The sequence below is a fragment of the Alosa sapidissima genome, chromosome 9 (assembly GCF_018492685.1).
Source record: "Alosa sapidissima isolate fAloSap1 chromosome 9, fAloSap1.pri, whole genome shotgun sequence".
NCBI classification, from domain to species: Eukaryota; Metazoa; Chordata; class Actinopteri; order Clupeiformes; family Clupeidae; genus Alosa; species Alosa sapidissima.
The window spans coordinates 37,483,563-37,506,062 of NC_055965.1; the positions used below are offsets into that span (position 1 = coordinate 37,483,563).

Genomic DNA, 22,500 nt, shown 5'->3' on the forward strand with positions numbered 1-22,500 from the left:
AGGATTTCCCCCCTCTGGTCTTGATATCCTCCCCTCTGCGTAATTATTTTCATCGCCGGACCATGTTGAATTTTGCTATAATTTATTTCAAAACCGTATTACTCTGGAACAGCTAACTATACACGAGAATGCATTACACCGTTGTGTTCAGTAAGGTCTGCTGTTTATTCTGATATATGGTTTGTCATGTGTTGCGTGAAGAGTGTGTAGGCCTACGATATTCCACCGAGACGAATGGATGTGGAGATGGGCGCAGAGAATAATTATTACATCTCTTGAAGTTATTTTTCTCACGAACTGTTTATCACAGCAAACAGTGGCTAGCTAGCACCGTTTAAAAGCTGAGAAAAGGCTGAGTAGCCTACTTCTCGAGGAGTTCAACAGAGAAGAATAGGTGAATTTGGACGCACTTCATGCTTGTAGTGAAGTAAAGCTGAATTGCTGCATGCTGCGCAGGAGACTGCGGCTCACTGGTAGTTATTATAGGTAACTTAAAAAACAGTGCGATTTACCCTTATAGGCTACTGCACATTACAAGATCTGTACGAGATGATTCGCAGCACTGAAGTGAGAAATGATTGAACTCTTTGTGTAGCGCATGTGAGTGTTTTTTCCCCCATTTCAACCTGAATATTGGTGGGGACATTTCAGTCGTAATTTGACATTGGTGTGGACACGTCCTTCGGTCCCCACGCAAATCCACGCCCCTGCGTTCCAGGTGGGGTTTAGTGAGCACTTAATGGTGTGTATGTGTGTGTATGTATGTGTGTGTGTGTGTGTGTGTGTGTGTGTGTGTGTTGGTACACACAAGCTGAAGGTCTCGTTCCAGGTGGGGTTCAGGGAGCAATTGATGGTGTGTGCGTGTGTGTGTGTGTGTGTGTGTGCATGTGTGTGTACACACAAGCTGAAGGTCTCGTTCCATGTGGGGTTCAGGGAGCAATTGATGGTGTGTGTGTGTGTGTGTGTGTGTGTGTGTGTGTGTGTGTGTGTGTGTGTGTGTGTGTGTGTGTGTGTGCGTGTGTGGGTACACACAAGCTGAATGTCTCGTTCCAGGTGGGGTTTAGTGAGCACTTAATGGTGTGTATGTGTGTGTGTGTGTTAGTACACACAAGCTCAAGGTCTCGTTCCAGGTGGGGTTCAGGGAGCACTTGATGGTGTGTGCGTGTGTGTGTGTGTGTGTGTGTGCATGTGTGTGTACACACAAGCTGAAGGTCTCGTTCCATGTGGGGTTCAGGGAGCACTTGATGGTCTTGGTCTTCTGCTTGCTCTCACTCTTGGGGTCAGGGGTCAGCTTGAGCTTCACATAAGGGTCCGACAAGCCGTTTGGGTCCATGGGCACCAGGTTACGAGCCTCCTGCACTGCAGGGTGGAACAGAGGAGAGAGAGAGAGAGATGGGAGAGAGGGGGGGAGAGGGGGGAGGGAGAGAGAGAGAGAGAGAGAGGGGGGGGGGGGGAGATGGAGAGAGAGAGGGAGAGAGAGAGATGGGAGAGAGGGGGGGGGGGAGAGGGGGGAGGGAGAGAGAGAGAGAGAGAGAGAGAGAGAGAGGGGGGGGAGAGGGAGAGAGGGGGGGGGAGAGTGAGAGAGAGAGGGAGAGAGAGAGATGGAGGGAGGGAGGGGGGAGAAAGAGAGAGAGAGGGAGAGAGAGAGATGGAGGGAGGGAGGGGGGAGGGAGAGAGGGGGGGGGGAGAGGGAGATAGATGGAGAGAGAGAGGGAGAGGGAGAGAGGGAGAGGGAGAGAGAGAGGGAGAGAGATGGAGGGAGAGAGATGGAGAGAGAGATGGAGGGAGGGGGGAGGGAGAGAGAGAGAGAGAGAGAGATGGAGAGAGAGATTATACACAATGAGCTAGAATGAGAAGGGAGGGATAGAACAAACACTTTGTACTAAATGGGATATTGGTTAAGTGATGGGCAATTAGTGGTGTGTGTGTGTGGAGGGGGGGTGTTAACGTGTGTGAGAGTGAAATGTGGGCCAATCGTTGGTTGATTGATCTGATAATGCTGTTTCCAGAGGAAGCTATCTTATCCTAAGGGCGCACACACACACACACACACACACACACACACACACACACGCGCAGAGGCAGTGCTTATAAAACTTGAATGTCATTTGAAAGCCCAGACTATTGACCAATGATGCAATACTTCCTCACACACACACACAACAATCATTACAGAAACACAGACACACACACACAGCATTAAAGATTACAGACAGGCATGACCTGATACTACATTCACGTACACACACACACACACAAAAAACAGGAATATATATATATATATATTCCTGATTTTTCTGTGTGTGGTGTGGTTTTTCTGTGTGTAGGAATAATTGGATACAACAAAATGATTCATCCCACTCTGTGTGTGTGTGTGTGTGTGTGTGTGTGTGTGTGTGTGTGTGTGTGTGTGTGTCCCTGGATGGCAAATATTGATTTAATGTTGATTTGCTCTTGACCGATATGTTTGTTCTGACTGAAAATGACACTGCTACATGTCAAAAGGTTGTAAGACAATGTGGTAGAAACATGAAATCAGAAAAAGAGGCATTTTTATCTTTAACATTTAAATGAAAAATGACATGTCCAAAATGATTCATACCCTTTTTAAATAATCAATGAGAACATTTTTATTTCATCTTTATTTGCCATCACAGCTCTCAAAATGGTTCTTATAATACCTACCAAGCCTCTCCATGTCTCCACAATGACTGTAGACTTTTTCTTTTAGCAGCAATTCGCGTTTTGAGGCAGGAACGATTATTTGCCTTGTGCTCACTTTTTTGACAGATTAAGGTCTGGACTCTGGCTGGGCCACTCTGATTACATCCCAACTAAAGCGCTAGGTGTGCGTATATGTGTGTGTGTGTGTGTGTGTGTGATAGGTGCACAATCTCCGTCTGGAAGCCTGTTATTTGTTCTCGCTTGTTTTCATGCTAATAAACCAGAACAACAATGATCTATATGCTCCAAAGAAAAAAAAAAAACTCATCAATGAGAAGCTCAAAATATTTAGCCTAGGTCCACTTCAGACTTGTTGTTAATGGCTGCATTTGGCCTAGGGAAGGTTTACACACACACACACACACACACACACACACACACACACACACACGCACACACACACACACACTTGATCTCCTTATATGGGCAAAGATATTTCCCGAGGACTTCCTGAGCTAGCCGGCTTTGCACACACTTCCAGAACAGCATCCAGTGAAGAACAGCACAATGCTGCCATCTTCTGGTGGATATGGCACATTACTACACTAGATACCAACAGTGCTGCCATCTTCTGGTGCATATGGCACATTACTACACTAGATACCAACAGTGCTGCTCTGGTGGATATGACACATTACTACACTAGATACCAACAGTGCTGCCATCTTCTGGTGCATATGACACATTACTACGCTAGATACCAACAGGCGCAGTGCTGCCATCTGCTGGTGGATATGACACATTACTACACTATATACCAACAGTGCTTCCATCTTCTGGTGGATATGACACATTACTACACTAGACTATATGCCCACATTGGTATACTGTTTAACTTGTGGCTTTTGATTGGTTGATTGGTCAATTGGTGGTTCAAACAGGGCTTGTATGTTTTGTTTTTTTAACTATAGAGAGAGATAGAGAGGGAAATAGATATGTATGCGTGTATGTGTAAGAGAGAGAGTGTTTAACCCTCTAGGCGCCACGGTCGAGTTTACTCGACAAGATGGGATACTGAATAAAACGGCCGATTTAATCAAATAGGGTGTCATATTTCGTTCGACCTCCACTCCACTAGATGGCAGACATGTCATACGTCATCCCCGAGTCCAAAAAAGGTCATGCTTTAAACAAAACCTTCGAGCTACAGCGCATTGAATCAGTGCGTGCAATACCGGAGCTAGTGTGCATGTGAGCTACTTTATCAGAGCGATATTGTCAACGTCAGCGAGTATTTACATTAGATTATCGTCTAATGGCATCAAAAACGTTTACCCAAAATGAAGTGTTGGGTCTTCTATTCGCGGACCCTGATTCTGAAGGGGAATATCTGCCTTCAGAAAATTACGGTGATTCGTTTAGTGAGACAAAGTGAGAGTTTAGCTTACACCAAGCACAAACATTGCATCGTTTGCCCAATGTCAGTGCTGGGAATAATGTTTCACGGGGTCGGAGTGTTCATCGGGAAGTTAGCAGGGTGTTAGTGGTGTGGCGAACGAGGCTGGAGGTAATGTCCATGTAGCGCTAGCTTCTGTCTTCTGACCGTGTGCCTCTCCACAATCCCAGCGACAGTAACGTGGTGGAGCCTTTGTCTAATGCCACTGGGTATGTTAGACGAGGTCGAAGTGCTCATAGGACAGTTAGGGGGGAACGTAGAGGCAGTGTGGGGAGTTGCAATGAGAATGACAGTAGGCCTAGTCCGAGCTGCGCAAATTCTCTCCACTCGGCGCGCACGCGAGGCAGATCTGGCCATGCTGCTCACAACAGGAGCAGAGGTGGTGACATGGGGCAGGAGATCCATTTGGCCATGCATAGTCTATCACAAGATGATGAGAATGCCGGCCCTGTATGGATAGGGATAGGGAGTCATTATCTCTACAGCAAAAGGCCTGCTACATAAAAAAATAAATTGTCAGCCATTTATTAGTAATGATTTGCACTGTTGATTTGCTATCTATTTCCCTGGCCATTTAGGACATACACTATGTGTTCCTTTTTGTGTGTTCATGTCCTTGTAATGTGTGTGTCTTTGTCAGCTAAGAAAAAAACAACAAAAAAAAACATTAACAAAAACAACAAAAAGAAAAAACAAATACTAACATTGTCTCTTGTCTTGTCTCGTCATCTCACTCCTGATCTGTGCTTTGCCGTGGCAAGTGAGCTTTTGAACTAAACAGGTCTTGTCTACTTGTGTTTGTGTGTCATCTGAATAATATATATGTGCCCCATACATGGAATCAGAGTGCCCACTGTATGTAGAAAATGGAAAATCTCTACAGCAAAAGGCCAGCCTACCGCTACATGCATTTGGTTTGTTTCTGCCATTTATTAGTAATGATTCACACAGTTTGTTTACTACTTACTATTTACCTGAGCATTCAGTATTGTGCAATATAGCATTCAGAAGGTGAGGGACATTTTGGGGGGAAAGAAGTGGTGCATTTATCATTCAAACATGTGACTTTTCATGAAAATTCTATAATCCAAGATGGCCGCCACCATATGACGTCATAATATGCAAATTAGATATAAACACTTAATCTCTACATAAACTTTGGGTCATCCTTAATATTTCTCTAATTTACAGAAAGTCTATCTCTTATCACTTTTAAGATATAGCCTTTTGAAATGAAGATGTCAAAATCGAACGTTTCGAAAAAAAAACCCTCTGGCGCCTAAAGGGTTAAGTGTGTAAGAGTGTGCACATGTGTGTGTGTGTATGTGTGTGTGTGTGTGTGTGTAAGAGAGAGAGTGTTTAAAGGAGAAGTTCGGTATGATATTGACCTAAAGTGTGTTGAAACATGATACCGAGTGTGAACGTTTGTCTCATAGCCCATCTCGGCTTGTCCCCTGCACTCCGAAATCTGGCGCTAGTTAGCCGATGCTACCAACATGTTTTCAAAGGGTGTGCCTCGGGCATCGGCCTAGCCTTGCAAATAAATCACAATGGTTTTACACCATTTAGGAGGCTCAAAGTAGCTCCACACTTCATTGGTAGACTTCCGAGGTCCCTGACATTTAAAACAAAACATTGAGAACTTTAAAAAAGCATTGGTAGTTCATTTACAAGATGATTTATACAGACAGTAGCCTTAAGGAAGTTTACCATTCGCCACCATCTCGAATTTAGTCACGATAAGCCAAGTGACGAGTACGAATGAACAGGTCTGATAAGGGATCAGGTTCCAATAATAATTCCGTGGAAATGCATGGATTCCAGTTGCTGCTACTGGAAGTTCTCAATGTCTCGTTTTAAATGTCAGGGCCCTCGGAAGTCTACCAATGAAGTGTGGAGCTACTTTGAGCCTCGTAAATGGTGTGTGTGTGTGTGTGTGTGTGTGTATACTCACCGGTGACCGTGAGTGTGTCGTTCTTGATCAGGGCCGTGATGTGGATGCGTCCTCTCCTCTCTGTATGATCGGTTCCACAAAGACTTGGAACGTTGGCAACACATCGCTTATGGATATTCATCATACAGTCTGTAAATACACACACACACACATACAGACAGAAAGAGAGAGAGAGAGCAAGAAAGAGGGTTAGACTGGTGCTTGATTATACTGTGTGAAGGAACCTGATAAAACCCATAATGGGTTTCATTCATGGCATGAATAACGTTACTCATTGTTGATGGTCATAATAGCTTCTACCGTTCACATTTTAGTTAAAGCTAACAAATATGCTCCTGTTTTTATTTTACCAAATTTGTAACGTTGTACACTGCTTGTTTGTGTATCAAATAGGCCATGGCTACGTTTTCATTCTATGCTCCTGATTCTTACGTAGCCTAAGTAAACACTATCACGGTATGCTATCATAGTTCGTCTATTGATGGGTTTCATCAGGTCCCTTTCCACAGGTGTATTAATCAAGCACCTAGATTATGAATGCATTGGTGCTTGATTAATACTCTATTAATACTAGATTAATACTAGGACAATTACAGACATTCCTTGTATTATTCTGGTATAACTGTTAAATTTGTTTGCTTTTGCCTTTTAGGTTCCAGACCAGACCAGACCAGTGGTGATGACCGTGTATGACATTAGGTGTGTGCCTGTCTGTGTGCACACCTGTCAACCATACATCTCTGACAATGTTGCTAGCAACATACCTACTGACATACATTCTTACAAACATGTGACCATATCTCAACATATCTGTGCACATAACATTTAACCATACTGAGACTTATCCGAGATCTACACTTAGACATGAACTATATTGTTGTGTGAGGACTATACTATATGGAACTTGTATACTTGTGAATCATATTTGTCAACCATTCATACCTTTGAATCATACCTGTGCTGTAACATCTGTGAAACTTATCTTTGCTGTTAGACCTCTGTTTTTAGACCTGAGCTGTGCTGTGTGAAAATTAGGATTCTAACCTAAGTAGGATTCTAAGTTCTAAGTTCTAAGTTCTGTCTAAAACTGGTCATGCAAAGGCTGACTCTTTTATTCTTCAGTTTGTATGACCATCACATTTGACCTATTATCATTAACTGAGGCCTCTAGCTGTTGCTGCCAGTTCAGAATTCAAACTGATAAATAGATCTGTCTTAGGATAATATTATTGGCATCATCAAGTTCTGTAAGAATGCAAATTCAGTAGACATCTTGTTTCTCCCTTATCTTTATTGGTTAACTTTATTGGTTTCAACAACTTTGATTTTTTGACTTCAAGCTTGCATTGGTTGTTAAGTGTTCATTAGTGTGTTTTGAGTATCATTTTGCAGTACTGTATTAAAACAAAGAATGTTGATCAATATTGAATTGACAATGTATTTGTACTGACTGTCATATACTCTAAGCTAACATCTAACCAAGGAAGTGGTTTTCAAGAATACTGTAAGTCTGTGTAATCTGAATAATCATACTGTAAGTCTATGTAATCTGAATAATCATACTGTAAATCTATGTAATCTGAATAATCATACTGTAAGTCTATGCAATCTGAATAATCATACTGTAAGTCTATGCAATCTGAATAATCATACTGTAAGTGATGTTACACACAGCAGTTTTTTGCATTTACATGCAATGGTAATTCCCTGGAATTGCATTTTCTAGATATATATGTGAAATCCTTTAATGCAGCGTTTGTCAAACTGGGGTATCCCCGGAATTACATTTTCTAGTTTCTAGTCTTTGCACTTTGCTTATTGTGTCAGATGATTCATTTAAACTGGCACAGCTTACATAGGCAGTGTTGCAGAACTGTTTGGATTTACATACAATGTTGCAAACAACTCATCTATATTATATTTTACCACGTCTGCTCGCGGACCACTTGGGATAGCTTGCGGACCACCAGTGGTCCCCGGACCACACTTTGAGAAACACTGGCTTAAAGGATTTGTGGCTACATTTCACATACACATACACACACACTAAAGCTGATGGGCTTTATAGTCCGTTAGGGGATCAGTGTCGCAGATCCTCAAATATAAAAAAAAATATCACAAAATATCACTCACTGAAGCTGATGGGCTTAAAGGATCAGTGTGTAAAATATCACACTTGCACTTAAGCTGATAGGCTTACAGTCTGTTAAAGGAACAGTGTCTAAATAGTGTCTGTAGAATGTCTTTCTGTAGAATGTCACATGTACAGTGTCTGTCTGTAGAATGTCTGTATGGCTGAATTACCTGTGTAATGTTTACTTATCTATTAAATCTGCCTGTGATGTTTTCATGAATGTAATCTTAGACATTTGTAGCCTAATTTGATACTCTGGGTCTGTAGCGACTGAGGGCCAGATGTATGTACATTTGTGAACGTAGCGTTATCAGCACCATGGACAAACCGCAGATAGCGAACGCTGTCAGACCCAAGTTTGCGTCATATTTATCAAACTTTCACTTCATAGTGTAATCTGCTCCTTTCTCTGCCTTTCTCGACCCTACCGCAATTTACAAATGTCCACAACTGAACGGAATAGCCTACATACAAGCGCAGTTGAATAAAGTTAACTGATGGCAACATTAAAAGAATCCAACGTTTAGCGATCATGAAATAATACCATACATGATAACATGTCAACAAGCAGGGAGATAATAATGAAAATCAGTAGTTCTACTCAAACTAATTGTGCACGTAGGCTATGGAAAATTGATCAAATCTAGCAAGTAGGAAAGTTTAAGTGAATGACGTGAAAGTGAAAGTAAGACATTCATAAGGCCAACGAAAGTTAAGGTTGCTTTTGGTAGTACAAATACTTACAAAACTGGTGCTCTAAATAGCGATTCTGTTGTCTTTGAAAGGTTCTCTTATTGATGCATTGAACTGCAATTTGGATTAACACCTGCTTTTACAAGGCGGAAGTATTTAGGCGCAGAATAGACGTGCGCTTTTCACAAGCAGTCTTTGTACAAACCGCGGAATACATAACTAGGCGCTCTTTACTCTTCAATTCAATTCAATTCAATTCAATTCAAATCACTCTATTCATCCCCAGGAGGGGGGCAATTAAAAAGAGCCGCATATTCCACCACGTACAGCACATCAGCAATAACATAAGTTCATCAATTATATATAAAAAAGGGGGAAGTGCACGTACACCACCACGTACAGCACATCATCAATAACATAAGTTCATAAATGATATATAAAAAAGGGGGAAGGGGGTGGGATGAGTGCAACAGTCATCTCCTCCCATCTCTTTACGCTAAACTCCCACTTTTCCCTGGATCCTCCCATGAATGCATATGCATGACACGGAAAAGCACCTTCAGTTTTCAGCTTCCACGAAGCGTTAGTACATCTGGCCCTGAGTATGTTAAAGATGGATTGTGATATACTACAAAGCTTATTTAAAGGATATGAAAAGTGCAAAGTTTAAAGTCCAACTGAAGCTAATTTATTAACGTGACAAACTCCTACAAGGCACCTAACCCCACATTTCTCTGGGGACAATATAATCCCTTGTAATATGGAAATCACTTTGGATTAAAAGTGTCTGTTGCATGAGTAAATGTATTATTATTTTTATTATACCTTTATTTTTAAAGCATGATGGCTTTAGACACTGAATGAATGAATGAACGAACATGTGCAGCACGATGGCTTTAGACACTCAGGGCCAGATGTACTAACACTTTTGCGCCCACTTCAGGCGTATTTGTTTCGCAATGTGCGTGTCAAATCATTGCGAGGTATGTACAAACAGGCCGCAATGATGTAAAAGCGCAAACTGCCTGTTGCGGGAGCTGAAAGTGGCAGATTGCGTTTGTCATGTCATGCATATGCATTCATGAGAGGATCCAGGGGAAAGTGGGAGTTTAGAATTTAGCGTAAAAAGATGGGAGGGGAAGAGTAAAGAGCGCCTAGTTATGTATTCTGCGGTATGTATAAAGACTGCTCCTGAAAGTGCACGTCTATTCTGCGCCTAAATACTTCTGCCTTGTAAAAGCAGGTGTTAATCCAAATTGCAGTTCAATGCGTCAATAAGAGAACCCTTCAAAGACTGTTCTGTATTTAGAACACCAGTTTTTGTGGTGAAAGTATTTGTACTACCAAAAGCAACCTTAACTTTCGTTGGCCTTTCGAATGTCGAATGACCAATCTTCCATAGCCTACATGCACAAGTAGTTTGAGTAGAACTACTGATCTTTATTATCTCCCTGCTTGTTTACATCTTATCATGTATGGTATTATTTCATGATCGCTAAACGTTTGATTCTTTTTAATGTTCTCATCAGTTATCTTCATTCAACTGCGCTTGTATGTAGGCGCTACCATTCAGTTGTGGACGTTCGTAAATTGCGTTTATGGGCGGAGAAAGGCAGAGAAAGGCGCAGTTTACACTAGTTTGATAAATACGACGGAAACTTGGGTCTGACAGCGTTCGCAATCTGCGGTTTGTCCATGACGCTGATAACACTACGTTCGCAAATGTACGTACATCTGGCCCTGAATGAATGAATGAACATGTCCAGCACGATGGCTTTAGACACTGAATGAATGAATGAACATGTGCAGCACGATGGCTTTAGACACTGAATGAATGAATGAATGAACATGTGCAGCACGATGGCTTTAGACACTGAATGAATGAACGTAAATGTGTCACCTAAATGTGCTACTTTGGCGCACAAGACACTGCTGCTCACTGACCGACTTTGACCAGCATTGTGGCCCACAGGTGGATATGTGGGTCATTTAAGGGGTCAAGTCTAAATAGAACACACACACACACACACAAACATGTGGGTCTTTTAAGGGGTTGAGTCTAAATATAACACACACATAGAGCATGGTAAAGACAAAGTGTGCAAAATATCTCTCTCACACACACACAAGCACACACACACACACACACACACAGGTGGACATTGAGTCTGTTAAAGGAGCAGTGTCTAAATATCACACAGACACTGACAGACAGACATTCTATAGACAGATATTCTACAAACACTCAGTGACCTGTGTTCCCATTTAGGCCTAAAGAGGCATCCAGTATGTTTACTGGCCACAAGGAATCCAGTGTGATTACTGACCACAAGGCATCCAGTGTGATTACTGACCACAAGACATCCAGTGTGATTACTGTTAACTGACCACAAGGCATCCAGTGTGTTAACTACTACTGACCACAAGGCATCCAGGGTGTTAACTACTACTGACCACAAGGCATCCAGGGTGTTAACTGACCACAAGGCATCCAGTGTGTTAACTGACCACAAGGCATCCAGTGTGTTAACTGACCACAAGGCATCCAGTGTGTTAACTACTACTGACCACAAGGCATCCAGTGTGTTTACTGACCACAAGGCATCCAGTGTGTTAACTACTACTGACCACAAGGCATCCAGTGTGTTAACTACTACTGACCACAAGGCATCTAGTGTGTTAACTACTACTGACCACAAGGCATACTTACCCTTGTAGTTGTCAGTGTAGCTGGCCGTGTACATCTTATTTCTTGTTTGCTGGAGGTAGTGGCACACAACATGTCATATGGACACACCTTCTCATTTCAATACCTTTTCTTTATTTTCATGACTATTGACATTGTAGATTCTCACTCAAGGCATCACAACTATGAATGAATGCGAAGTTATTTGGCCCACAGATGAATATGTCAAGTTATGGTTTGCTGAATATGGTATTAAATAAAAAAAAAAATCCTCTTCCCTGTTCCTATGACAACGGTTTACTCACTTTCTGCCATGGCTCTGCCATGACGAATGTCTGAGAAACTCCATCGCTGCCTTGTTCTAGCCGGCTCTGCCATGACGAATGTCTGAGAAACTCCATCGCTGCCTTGTTCTAACCGGAGCAATGCATCTGAATTCTGAAGCTAAAACGAAACCTGCGGCTGCAGTATATTAAGATACTTGGGGCCATAAAGCAGTGCGTTTAGATAGCAAAACCCGCCGAATTGACAACATGTCAACGTCAGACGCATGCCTGTAAACAAACCAATCAAAGGGAGACGCAGCGCACGTAGGTGCTAACGATATGATGTCATGCAAAGTTCTTTAAAAATTGCAATGTGAAACTGTTAACATGTTAAACACCTATTCAACCTATTGAAACTGTTAACATGTTAAACACCTAATGTATTCAATGCAACTAAACATGAACGTTGGTTCGGACCGCAGTCCGCAGTTTCAGGTGTGAAAACGCCCTTAACTGCCAGTATAAGTGAAGCTCAACGTGCATTGAGCGTAAACAGAGCGACTGAGACCATACAGCAGTTATCCACAGTGTGTGTGTGTGTGTGTGTGTGTGTGTGTGTGTGTACGTACGTTCACACTTCATGCCTTGGTGAATGAGGCCGTACAGCAGTGATCCACAGTGTGTATGTGTGTGTGAGTGTGAGTGTGTGTGTGTGAGTGTACGTACGTTCACACTTCATGCCTTGGTGAATGAGGCCGTACAGCAGTGATCCACAGTGGTCACAGAACGTGGGACTGGAATACGTGTGCACCTTAAACTTGTGCTTACTACGAGGATCCTGTAAGACACACACACACACACACACACACACACACACACACACACGTACACACCCATACACAAACATCAGATTCAACGTTATAATAAGCCACACACACACACACAAAACTGAAATGACATCTGTTTGTGCTAGACTGCATGTGACTTTTCTATGTACACACACACACATTTTTTAATATGGACATCAACAGGAAGCAAGGTGTGTGTGTGTGTGTGTGTGTGTGAGAGAGCGAGAAAGAGGAAGAGAGAGAAAGATTTAACTGGGTCATTAACCAGGACTTTAAGCTGAACTTAATGAATTACCAAAGGAACAAATATTTAAGCAGCTTATTCAGCAATGTGTGTGTGTGTATGTGTGTATGTATGTGTGGGAGTCTCTGTGTGTGTGTATGTGTGCATGAGAAGGACAGAGAAGGTAAAATAGTTGGAAAGAGACACTGATGCTGTGTGTGTGTGTGTGTGTTTGTGTGTGTGTGCATGTGTGTGTGTGTGTGTGTGTGTGCGCGCGTGTGTGTTAGTGCTAGGCGGTATACCGGTTCACACCGTATACCGGTGCATATTTTCGTTATGATATGAATTTTTAATATACTGCCATACCGTGTATTTGATTACACAACGTTTGGAACGCTGCGCCGCGCGACAGTGTTTCAGACGGGACTTTTTTCACACGCACGCATGGTGCAACTGCGAGGCATAGTTATAGGGTAAACACAAAACACCCCTTTTCCCCTTAAGTATGACCTTTAAGGCTTAATTTCTCCTTAGGTAAGGGGTTTATTTAAGGGTGTTGCACAGGATACCTTAAATTGTTTATTTAGTTAAGGAAAAACGTTAAGGGATACTGCATTGAAAGGGATTTACACGAAAATTCAATTGAGATTGTTCAACAGCTGTAACTAGCTGGCTAGTAGGTGATGTCGTTCGTTAGCAACCCACCGAACACAGTGAAGTTTAATGATCTTATCATTCATCTCACTTTAAGAATATTCGCTGAAATTATCCAGGTAGCAAGTAAAACATGTTATAGACAGGAACTGAGCAATACTAGCTGGCTAGTTAGAAATGATCCTGACTGTCATCAGTGCACCAAAACGAACTTTTTTTGTTAATGTTTTGCCTAGCGAACCGAAGCTCATGGCAGGCCACATGAAGTTAACGTTAGCCTACCACTAACGTCATGTAAACCACACAATAACAATAAGGCATGTTTCTGATAGGCCTATTTGACAGAGTAAGCATATCAGCAGAGAAGTTTTATTTTAAATTGTATAATTTTCAAAAAAGTATAATTATTGCAAGATGCACTACTTTTTGTATTGGTTTTAAGATGTTTGTGAAATTTGTACAATAAAAGTTCTGTATTTTGAATGCAATTGTCTTTGCATTCTGATTAGATTCTTCATTAGAATCATGAGTGGCTCTTTGTAAACAGCAACATTTTCTGGGGCCATGCAAAACTGCATTACCACTAGTGTGGAGTAGGGCTGGGATAAACGATTATTTTTTAAACGATTAATCTAGCGATTATTTTTTTCGATGCATCGATTAATCTAACGAATCATTTTTTCAGTCCGATCCGATTTCGATTCGATTATCGATTATCTCCCCATTAATTCACTAATAGCAACTTATACATGTTTATTTACATATCTGAATGAAAAAACATGAATTCTTTAACATTGCAATATATGTTTATTGCTCTTAAGATTCCAAAATAAAAGACTGAAGTGCAAGTAACTACAAGTGCAAAGTAATGCATTCTTAGTCAGAGGCAGCATTCAATAAAGTTCAGTAGGCTAGTGTATGTCTAATTGAGTGCCTGTCATTTTAAGACGTTCGTGTGGGAATCCTTGCAATTAACATTAACACAGTTAAAAGGCTGCTGATGTGTGTATGCAATTCATAACGTAGTTAGTTCAAATAACAGTTCGTACTTCTCCTTTGGACAAGCACTTTTGAGTCTTGGAAAACACTTTTCCATTTCCATTGGGATTTTGCAAACAAAGTCAATAAAATGAGCCATGCACGAGTAATACAAGCAGCTGCAAGTAAGCATGCTAAACTTGACATCCAAACAGTATTCTAACGTTAGCTTTGAGATAGGGCTACTGCTTGATTGCATACTGTAACTTAACTTCGTTTAGTCTCCTTAATGTACTATGTTGTGATAAGACCTTAGCAGAGTTTACTTTAACTTTAATGCAGCGGTTTTGAAAAAATTTGCGCAGCATGGTCACGATGCTAAGCGGATTTAATAGCAATTTAGCCCACTGTGTTCTATGCAGTGCTTCTATGTGGCAACAACAATCCTTTAACAATCGTGAATAATTTGTTAAATCACACATGCAGAGGAGGAGCAGCGGGCTCGTTACGAGAGAGAGCGGGCGGGGCGAGGAAAGGCTGTGTGAGTAAAAAGTGCAGCTCAATGAAATTATTTTATCTCATCTTTAATTTAAATAGTAGACCTACAACATAGAACATCAATGTGTGGTGGCCGGTTTTGATTTCGTGGTGCCCAGCCACAGATTAGTCTACGTATGGAAAACACTGAAGGTGTACAATTTAAAATATTTAGCAGCACACGTTATGCTTGACGAATCGACGCTCATATTTTGCGTCGACGTATTTTTTGCGTCGATGTCATCGATAACGTTGACGCGTTGTCCCAGCCCTAGTGTGGAGTTATTCTACATCATAACAGTAAAATAGACCATCCTTAGTCAATGTACTGCAGCAATTCCTCTCTCAACCTGTAGAAAATGCTGAACATCTGATTATGCATGAAAAAAAAATACCGTCATATACCGTGAAACCGTAAGAATATTGAAAAATACCATGATATACATTTTTGGTCATTCCACCCAGCACTAGTGTGTGTGTGTGTGTGTGTGTGTGTGTGTGTGTGTGTGTGTGTGTGTGTGTGTGTGTGTGTGTGTGTAACTCACATCTGACGCTGGTCCTTTGTCTGCCCCAGGACAGGAAAAGGTGACAAACTCATGACAGCGTTTGTGGACCACAAAACAGCACACTGCAGAGAGAGAGAGAGAGAGTTACAGATTACACACACACACACACAAAACAGCACACTGCAGAGATAGAGAGAGAGAGTTACAGATGATAGCACACACACACACACACACACACGTTAAGTAGCCTTCATGTGTGTGTGTGTGTGTGTGTGTGTGTTTGTGTACGTGCATGCGTGCGTATGTGCATGTGTGTGTGTGTGTGTGTGTGTGTGTGTGTGTGTGTGCACAGGAGTGCTGGATGGGATGGTGAGGGAATTAGAGGCTGAAGAGTTTTGAACAGGCCCACAGAAGAGCAGAGCGGATGTGGAGTGGACACAGTTATACTATATACTTGTGCTTCTGATCACATACACTTTTCAACTCTAAACCACCATCATTATGTGATTTGTTTAAGCATTTTCACACTATGTCTTCAAACTATTATTTATATACTTATACTATACTTGGGGTGGAGTAGGTTGGAAAGGTATTTAGGGGCCAGAGAATGGAGGGACTTGCAGGTGAGAGGCAGGATTTTTTTAAATGATGCAGAATTTGACTGGTAGCCAATGGAGCTGCATGAGGGTGATGTGCTGCCAGGGCTTAGTGCCTGTTAAGACCCTGGCCGCTGAGTTCTGGACATATTGCAGCCTGTCCAGGGCCCTGGGGAGACCTGTGAGTTCTGGACATATTGCAGCCTGTCCAGGGCCCAGGGGTGACCTGTGAGTTCTGGACATATTGCAGCCTGTCCAGGGCCCACGGGAGACCTGTGAGTTTGGCGTTGCAGTAGTCCAGACAGGTGGAGATGAAGCAGTGGATGAGGGTTGCAGTTACTGAGTCGGATGGTGAGGGACGTAGTCTTGATTAGAATGCAGATGTTGTGTTTCAATGTGGGATTAGAATGCAGATGTTGTGTTTTAATGTGGGATTAGAATGCAGATGTTGTGTTTTAATGTGGGATTAGAATGCAGATGTTGTGGTGTTTTAATGTGGGATTAGAATGCAGATGTTGTGTTTTAATGTGGGATTAGAATGCAGATGTTGTGTTTTAATGTGGGATTAGAATGCAGATGTTGTGTTTTAATGTGGGATTGGAATGCAGATGTGGTGTTTTAATGTGGGATTGGAATGCAGATGTTGTGTTGTTTTTAATGTGGGATTGGAATGCAGATGTTGTGTTTTTAATGTGGGATTGGAATGCAGATGTTGTGTTTTTAATGTGGGATTGGAATGCAGATGTTGTGTTTTAATGTGGGATTAGAATGCAGATGTGGTGTTTTAATGTGGGATTAGAATGCAGATGTTGTGTTGTTTTTAATGTGGGATTGGAATGCAGATGTTGTGGTGTTTTAATGTGGGATTGGAATGCAGATGTTGTGTTTTTAATGTGGGATTGGAATGCAGATGTTGTGTTTTAATGTGGGATTAGAATGCAGATGTTGTGTTGTTTTTAATGTGGGATTGGAATGCAGATGTTGTGGTGTTTTAATGTGGAATTGGAATGCAGATGTTGTGTTTTTAATGTGGGATTGGAATGCAGATGTTGTGTTTTAATGTGGGATTAGAATGCAGATGTTGTGTTTTAATGTGGGATTGGAATGCAGATGTTGTGTTTTTAATGTGGGATTAGAATGCAGATGTTGTGTTTTAATGTGGGATTGGAATGCAGATGTTGTGTTTTAATGTGGGATTAGAATGCAGATGTTGTGTTGTTTTTAATGTGGGATTGGAATGCAGATGTTGTGGTGTTTTAATGTGGGATTAGAATGCAGATGTTGTGTTTTTAATAGAATGCAGATGTTGTGTTTTTAATGTGGGATTAGAATGCAGATGTTGTGTTTTTAATGTGGGATTAGAATGCAGATGTTGTGGTGTTTTTAATGTGGGATTGGAATGCAGATGTTGTGGAATGACAGGGTAGGGACCAGGATGACACCCAGGTTGCGGACTTCAGGGGACGGGGCAGTGAAACAGCCACCCACACCCAGGAGAACAGCCACCCACACCAAGGAGAACAGCCACACCCAGGAGAACAGCCACCCACACCCAGGAGAACAGCCACCCACACCCAGGAGAACAGCCACACCCAGGAGAACAGCCACCCACACCCAGGAGAACAGCCACCCACACCAAGGAGAACAGCCACCCACACCCAGGAGAACAGCCACACCCAGGAGAACAGCCACCCACACCCAGGAGAACAGCCACCCACGGAGAACAGCCACCCACACCCAGGAAAACACCAACCCACACCCAGGAGAACAGCCACCCACACCCAGGAGAACAGCCACCCACACCAAGGAGAACAGCCACCCACACCCAGGAGAACAGCCACACCCAGGAGAACAGCCACACCCAGGAGAACAGCCACACCCAGGAGAACAGCCACCCACACCAAGGAGAACAGCCACCCACGGAGAACAGCCACCCACACCCAGGAAAACACCAACCCACACCCAGGAGAACAGCCACCCACACCCAGGAGAACAGCCACACCCAGGAGAACAGCCACCCACACCCAGGAGAACAGCCACACCCAGGAGAACAGCCACCCACACCCAGGAGAACAGCCACCCACGGAGAACAGCCACCCACACCCAGGAAAACACCAACCCACACCCAGGAGAAGAGCCACCCACACCCAGGAGAAGAGCCACCCACACCCAGGAGAAGAGCCTCCACTGGAACTAGTGTTAATTTCGTCAGACGAGACGAGAGGAAATATGTTCGTCAACGACCTTTTTTTTCATGACTAAGACGAGACGATGACGAGACGGCAGTAATGTCCTGAAACACTGACTAAGACTAAGACTATCTTAAGATGCATTATTGTTGACGAAAAAAGACGAGACTAAAATGTTTTGCATGAAATAAAAGCTCAGATAAAATCTCCCTTCATGTTCGTCTACAAAATGAGAAGACAGAATATCTAGCTGTTATGTTTTCAAAATATTATGAATGAGTTCATACGCAACAGCTTTCCTGTAGGCTAGTCTACGTGCTGTTGCTGCAACCCTGTGGCTGCAACACGAAACTACATGGAACAAGAACACTGGAGATTTCTGCCAGAGTTAGCAAGCTAACTACCTAAGCTTTATGCCACAATGCTACATACCCAGAAGTTGAAGCTTCTCTTATACAAATTAACATCCCCCAGAATGTCCATACGAAAATGTTCAGCATGTAATGTCAACTATTCATCTAGTTAGACTGAGGATGCAAAGTTTGCTAGCAAGTAAGCTAATATGGAAAGTTCGCTAGCAAGTTAGCTATGGCTAAGATGGAGAGTCTGTTTGGTGAATGTGTTGTGTTTGGGCGCATATCGCCATCTAGCGAGGCGGAGTAAAACATTAATAGTTTGGCCTACGACAGTGTTTCTCAAACTTTTTCAGTTTCAGGACCACTTAACTAACCCTAGCTAAAAAAATAAAATAAAAAAAAATTAGACCTACTTCAACAGTAGCCTATAATTAGTCTACACAATAGGCCTACTCACTGAACCACCTTGCTTATTGTCTTTGCACTTTGCTTATTGTGTCAGAGGATTCATACTGTATGATTTAAACTGGCATATCTTACATAGACAGTGTTGCAGAACTGTTTTTACATACAAGTTGGTTCAATATTGCAAACAACTCATCTATATTATATTTTACCACGTCTGCTTGCGGACTACTTGGGATAGCTTGCGGACCACCAGTGATCCCCGGACCACACTTTAAGAAACACTGGTCTACGAATATGACAGTGGTCCAGTCAAATCTTTTACTGTCTATGGTCAAATCCCAGCCGAGCTATAACTGTAGCTTGACTTACCTGTGCATGTAAACATACTGACTGACAAAAAATCAGAATGAGTAATTATAACAGACGAGTAGCCCTGTGGACACACAATATTGTTGGAAAATTGACATGTGTGAAACACTATTTGACTCAAATGGTAATCAGAAATAATTTGTTATAAAAAAAAAGACTAAAATGTGTTGACTAAAACTAAGATACCTTTAGTTTTCTTTTGACTAAAATTAGACTAAAATGACGAGACTTTTAGTCGACTAAAACTTGACTAACAAAAATGATATTTGAATGACTAAATATGACAAAGACTAAATTAAAAATAGGTGACAAAATGAACACTAACTGGAACAGACATCAAAGCCCAGGAGAACAGCCTCCACCCTAGAGCTCAGCTGGAGTGTGAGGTTGCTAGCAACCACTAGGCTATCGTTCTGTAATCGCTGAGTTCAACCACTAGGCTATCGTTCTGTAATCGCTGAGTTCAACCACTAGGCTATCGTTCTGTAATCGCTGAGTTCAACCACTAGGCTATACATTCTGTAATCGCTGAGTTCAACCACTAGGCTATCGTTCTGTAATCACTGAGTTCAACCACTAGGCTATACATTCTGTAATCGCTGAGTTCAACCACTAGGCTATACATTCTGTAATCGCTGAGTTCAACCACTAGGCTATACATTCTGTCATCGCTGAGTTCAACTCTACATTCTGTAATCGCCGGCTGAGCATTCTCTCTGAGAACATGTACGTTCTGTTCCACATAGTGCATAGTTTCATTCTGCTGCCTAAAGTTGAACAAATACAAATACAATGTTTATTTTTCAGAAAATATAAATAGCTGCAGTATAGCCTGGTAGCAGAGTATCCTGCTGTTACATACAGTGCAGCTATGGCCGTAGGCTACAGAGTATCCTGGTGTGACATACAGTGGAGCTGTGGCCGTAGGCTACAGAGTATCCTGGTGTGACATACAGTGGAGCTATGGCCGTAGGCTACAGAGTATCCTGGTGTGACATACAGTGGAGCTATGGCCGTAGGCTACATAGTATCCTGGTGTGACATACAGTGGAGCTGTGGCCGTAGGCTACATAGTATCCTGGTGTGACATACAGTGCAGCTGTGGCCGTAGGCTACAGAGTATCCTGGTGTGACATACAGTGCAGCTGTGGCCGTAGGCTACAGAGTATCCTGGTGTGACATACATTGCAGCTGTGGCCGTAGGCTACATAGTATCCTGGTGTGACATACAGTGGAGCCGTACTCTGTAATCCTGAGCAGATTCATCCATTCCTTAGGAGAACTTTTCTAGTTTTCTAACTTTTCTATGGGCTAAAATATACATGATAAAAATAAATTCAAATATGTATACCGGTAAACTAGGCTAGGCCTACGGATATATTCAGTTCTGACTAAACACAGTCCTCACAGGGATTGCTAAGTCTGTAGTTGTTTTTTAAAGGCAGATGAATCCACTTCGTTGTAGGCTAGCCTAAATACTGTAGACTATATGATGATATGATCTGCAGCTCTGTAGGTTGTGGATTCACTCCCAGACATGCACACGCATTGAGCTCTTCCAACCATGTTGTTGACACCACATTAACTAGTAGCTAACCATCTTGATCGAGATTTCCTTGATTTCATTTTCTAACGCTCCGTAATTTCACGACATGAATGATTATCGATTATCAGGCGAGAAGCAGGCGAGTGACAGAAGCACTGTATGCTCCACTGGCCTCCAATAGGCTACTGTTGCGTGGACGTCCTCGTGGCCTCCAATAGGCTACTCTCTGCTTGACGTCCTCGTCTCCTCCAATAGGCTACTCTCTGCTGGACGTCTCCTCCAATAGGCTACTCTCTGCTGGACGTCCTCGTGTCCTCCAATAGGCTACTGTCTGCTGGACGTCCTCCTCTCCTCCAATAGGCTACTGTCTTCTCTTCCTACAAGAACGTGCGGCTAAGTCCCGCCCTACTCTGCTTTTGATTGGCTAAACACATTTGTCAGGTTGAAAGCGAGAGCTGCCATTGGTAGGTTAACTCAGAGCGAACAACAACATGATAACCCTCATCTATAATGATTTTCCTCAATTCTTTCTCACAGCCACGACACGCCGGCGCGGTGCCAGAATACTTTTAGCCCTATGTGTGTGTGTGCGTGTGCGTGTGTGTGCGTTTGTGTGTGTATGTGTGTGTGTGTGTGTGCGTGCGTGCGTCTGTGTGTGTACAGTGTGTGTACAGTGTGTGTGTGTGTGTGTTTGATTGTGGTGTGTATGTGTCTGGTGTGTGTGTGTGTGTGTGTGTGAGTGTGTGTGCGTACGTGCGTGCACAGTGTGTGTGTGTGTGTGTGTGTGTGTGTGTGTGTCTAGTTATATCTTTACCGCACCTCTCCATGTGTTTTTGTAGATTCCTGTAGAACCACATTTTTTCATCTGAAGGAGTCACATTCATTCATTCATACACACACACACACACACACACACCTGGATGCATGACCCATATAAACCTCATCCCCAATTGTGTCATGCAGATATATAGAGAGAGAGAGAGAGGGAAAGGGAGAGAGAGAGACAGAGGGAGAGAGAGAGAGGGAGAGAGAGAGAGAGAAGAGAAAAGAGATAGAGAGAGAGAGAAAGAGGGAGAGAGAGAGAAAAAGAGATAGAGAGAGAGGGAAAACACTCAGATAGCTCAACACGTGTAGTTTGCTCATTCAAAAACACACACTCAGACACGAAGGACAGATCAGTTAATTTCTCTCTCTCTCTCGATCACTCAATCTCTCATTCCAGCACTTATTGACAATGACTATGCCAGGTGACATCATTACTAGGAGACACACCTAAAGTCCACACACACACACACACACCTGCCTGAAAACGAACATACGCGCTTGAGCGAACTCACACGCATGACTAAGACACACACAAGCATAGTTGTTCACATGACATGCATGAGTGCACAAATGCTGATGCTGAATACTACACACACACACACACACACACAC

At 42.6% G+C, this 22,500-nt stretch overlaps 1 protein-coding gene across 2 annotated transcripts in view; it reads right to left on the reverse strand.

Annotated features, from left to right (window-relative positions):
- prkcba (protein kinase C, beta a) overlaps positions 1-22,500 on the reverse strand; it is a 48,384-nt gene that overhangs the window by 24,562 nt on the left and 1,322 nt on the right. For both annotated transcript variants that reach the window (XM_042104217.1, XM_042104216.1), the window contains exons 3-6: positions 15,639-15,721; positions 12,580-12,691; positions 6,075-6,203; positions 1,203-1,359 (exon numbers count right to left, since the gene is read on the reverse strand). In XM_042104217.1, coding sequence (XP_041960151.1) covers positions 1,203-1,359; positions 6,075-6,203; positions 12,580-12,691; positions 15,639-15,721 — 481 coding nt within the window. The remainder of the gene's footprint in view (positions 1-1,202; positions 1,360-6,074; positions 6,204-12,579; positions 12,692-15,638; positions 15,722-22,500) is intronic.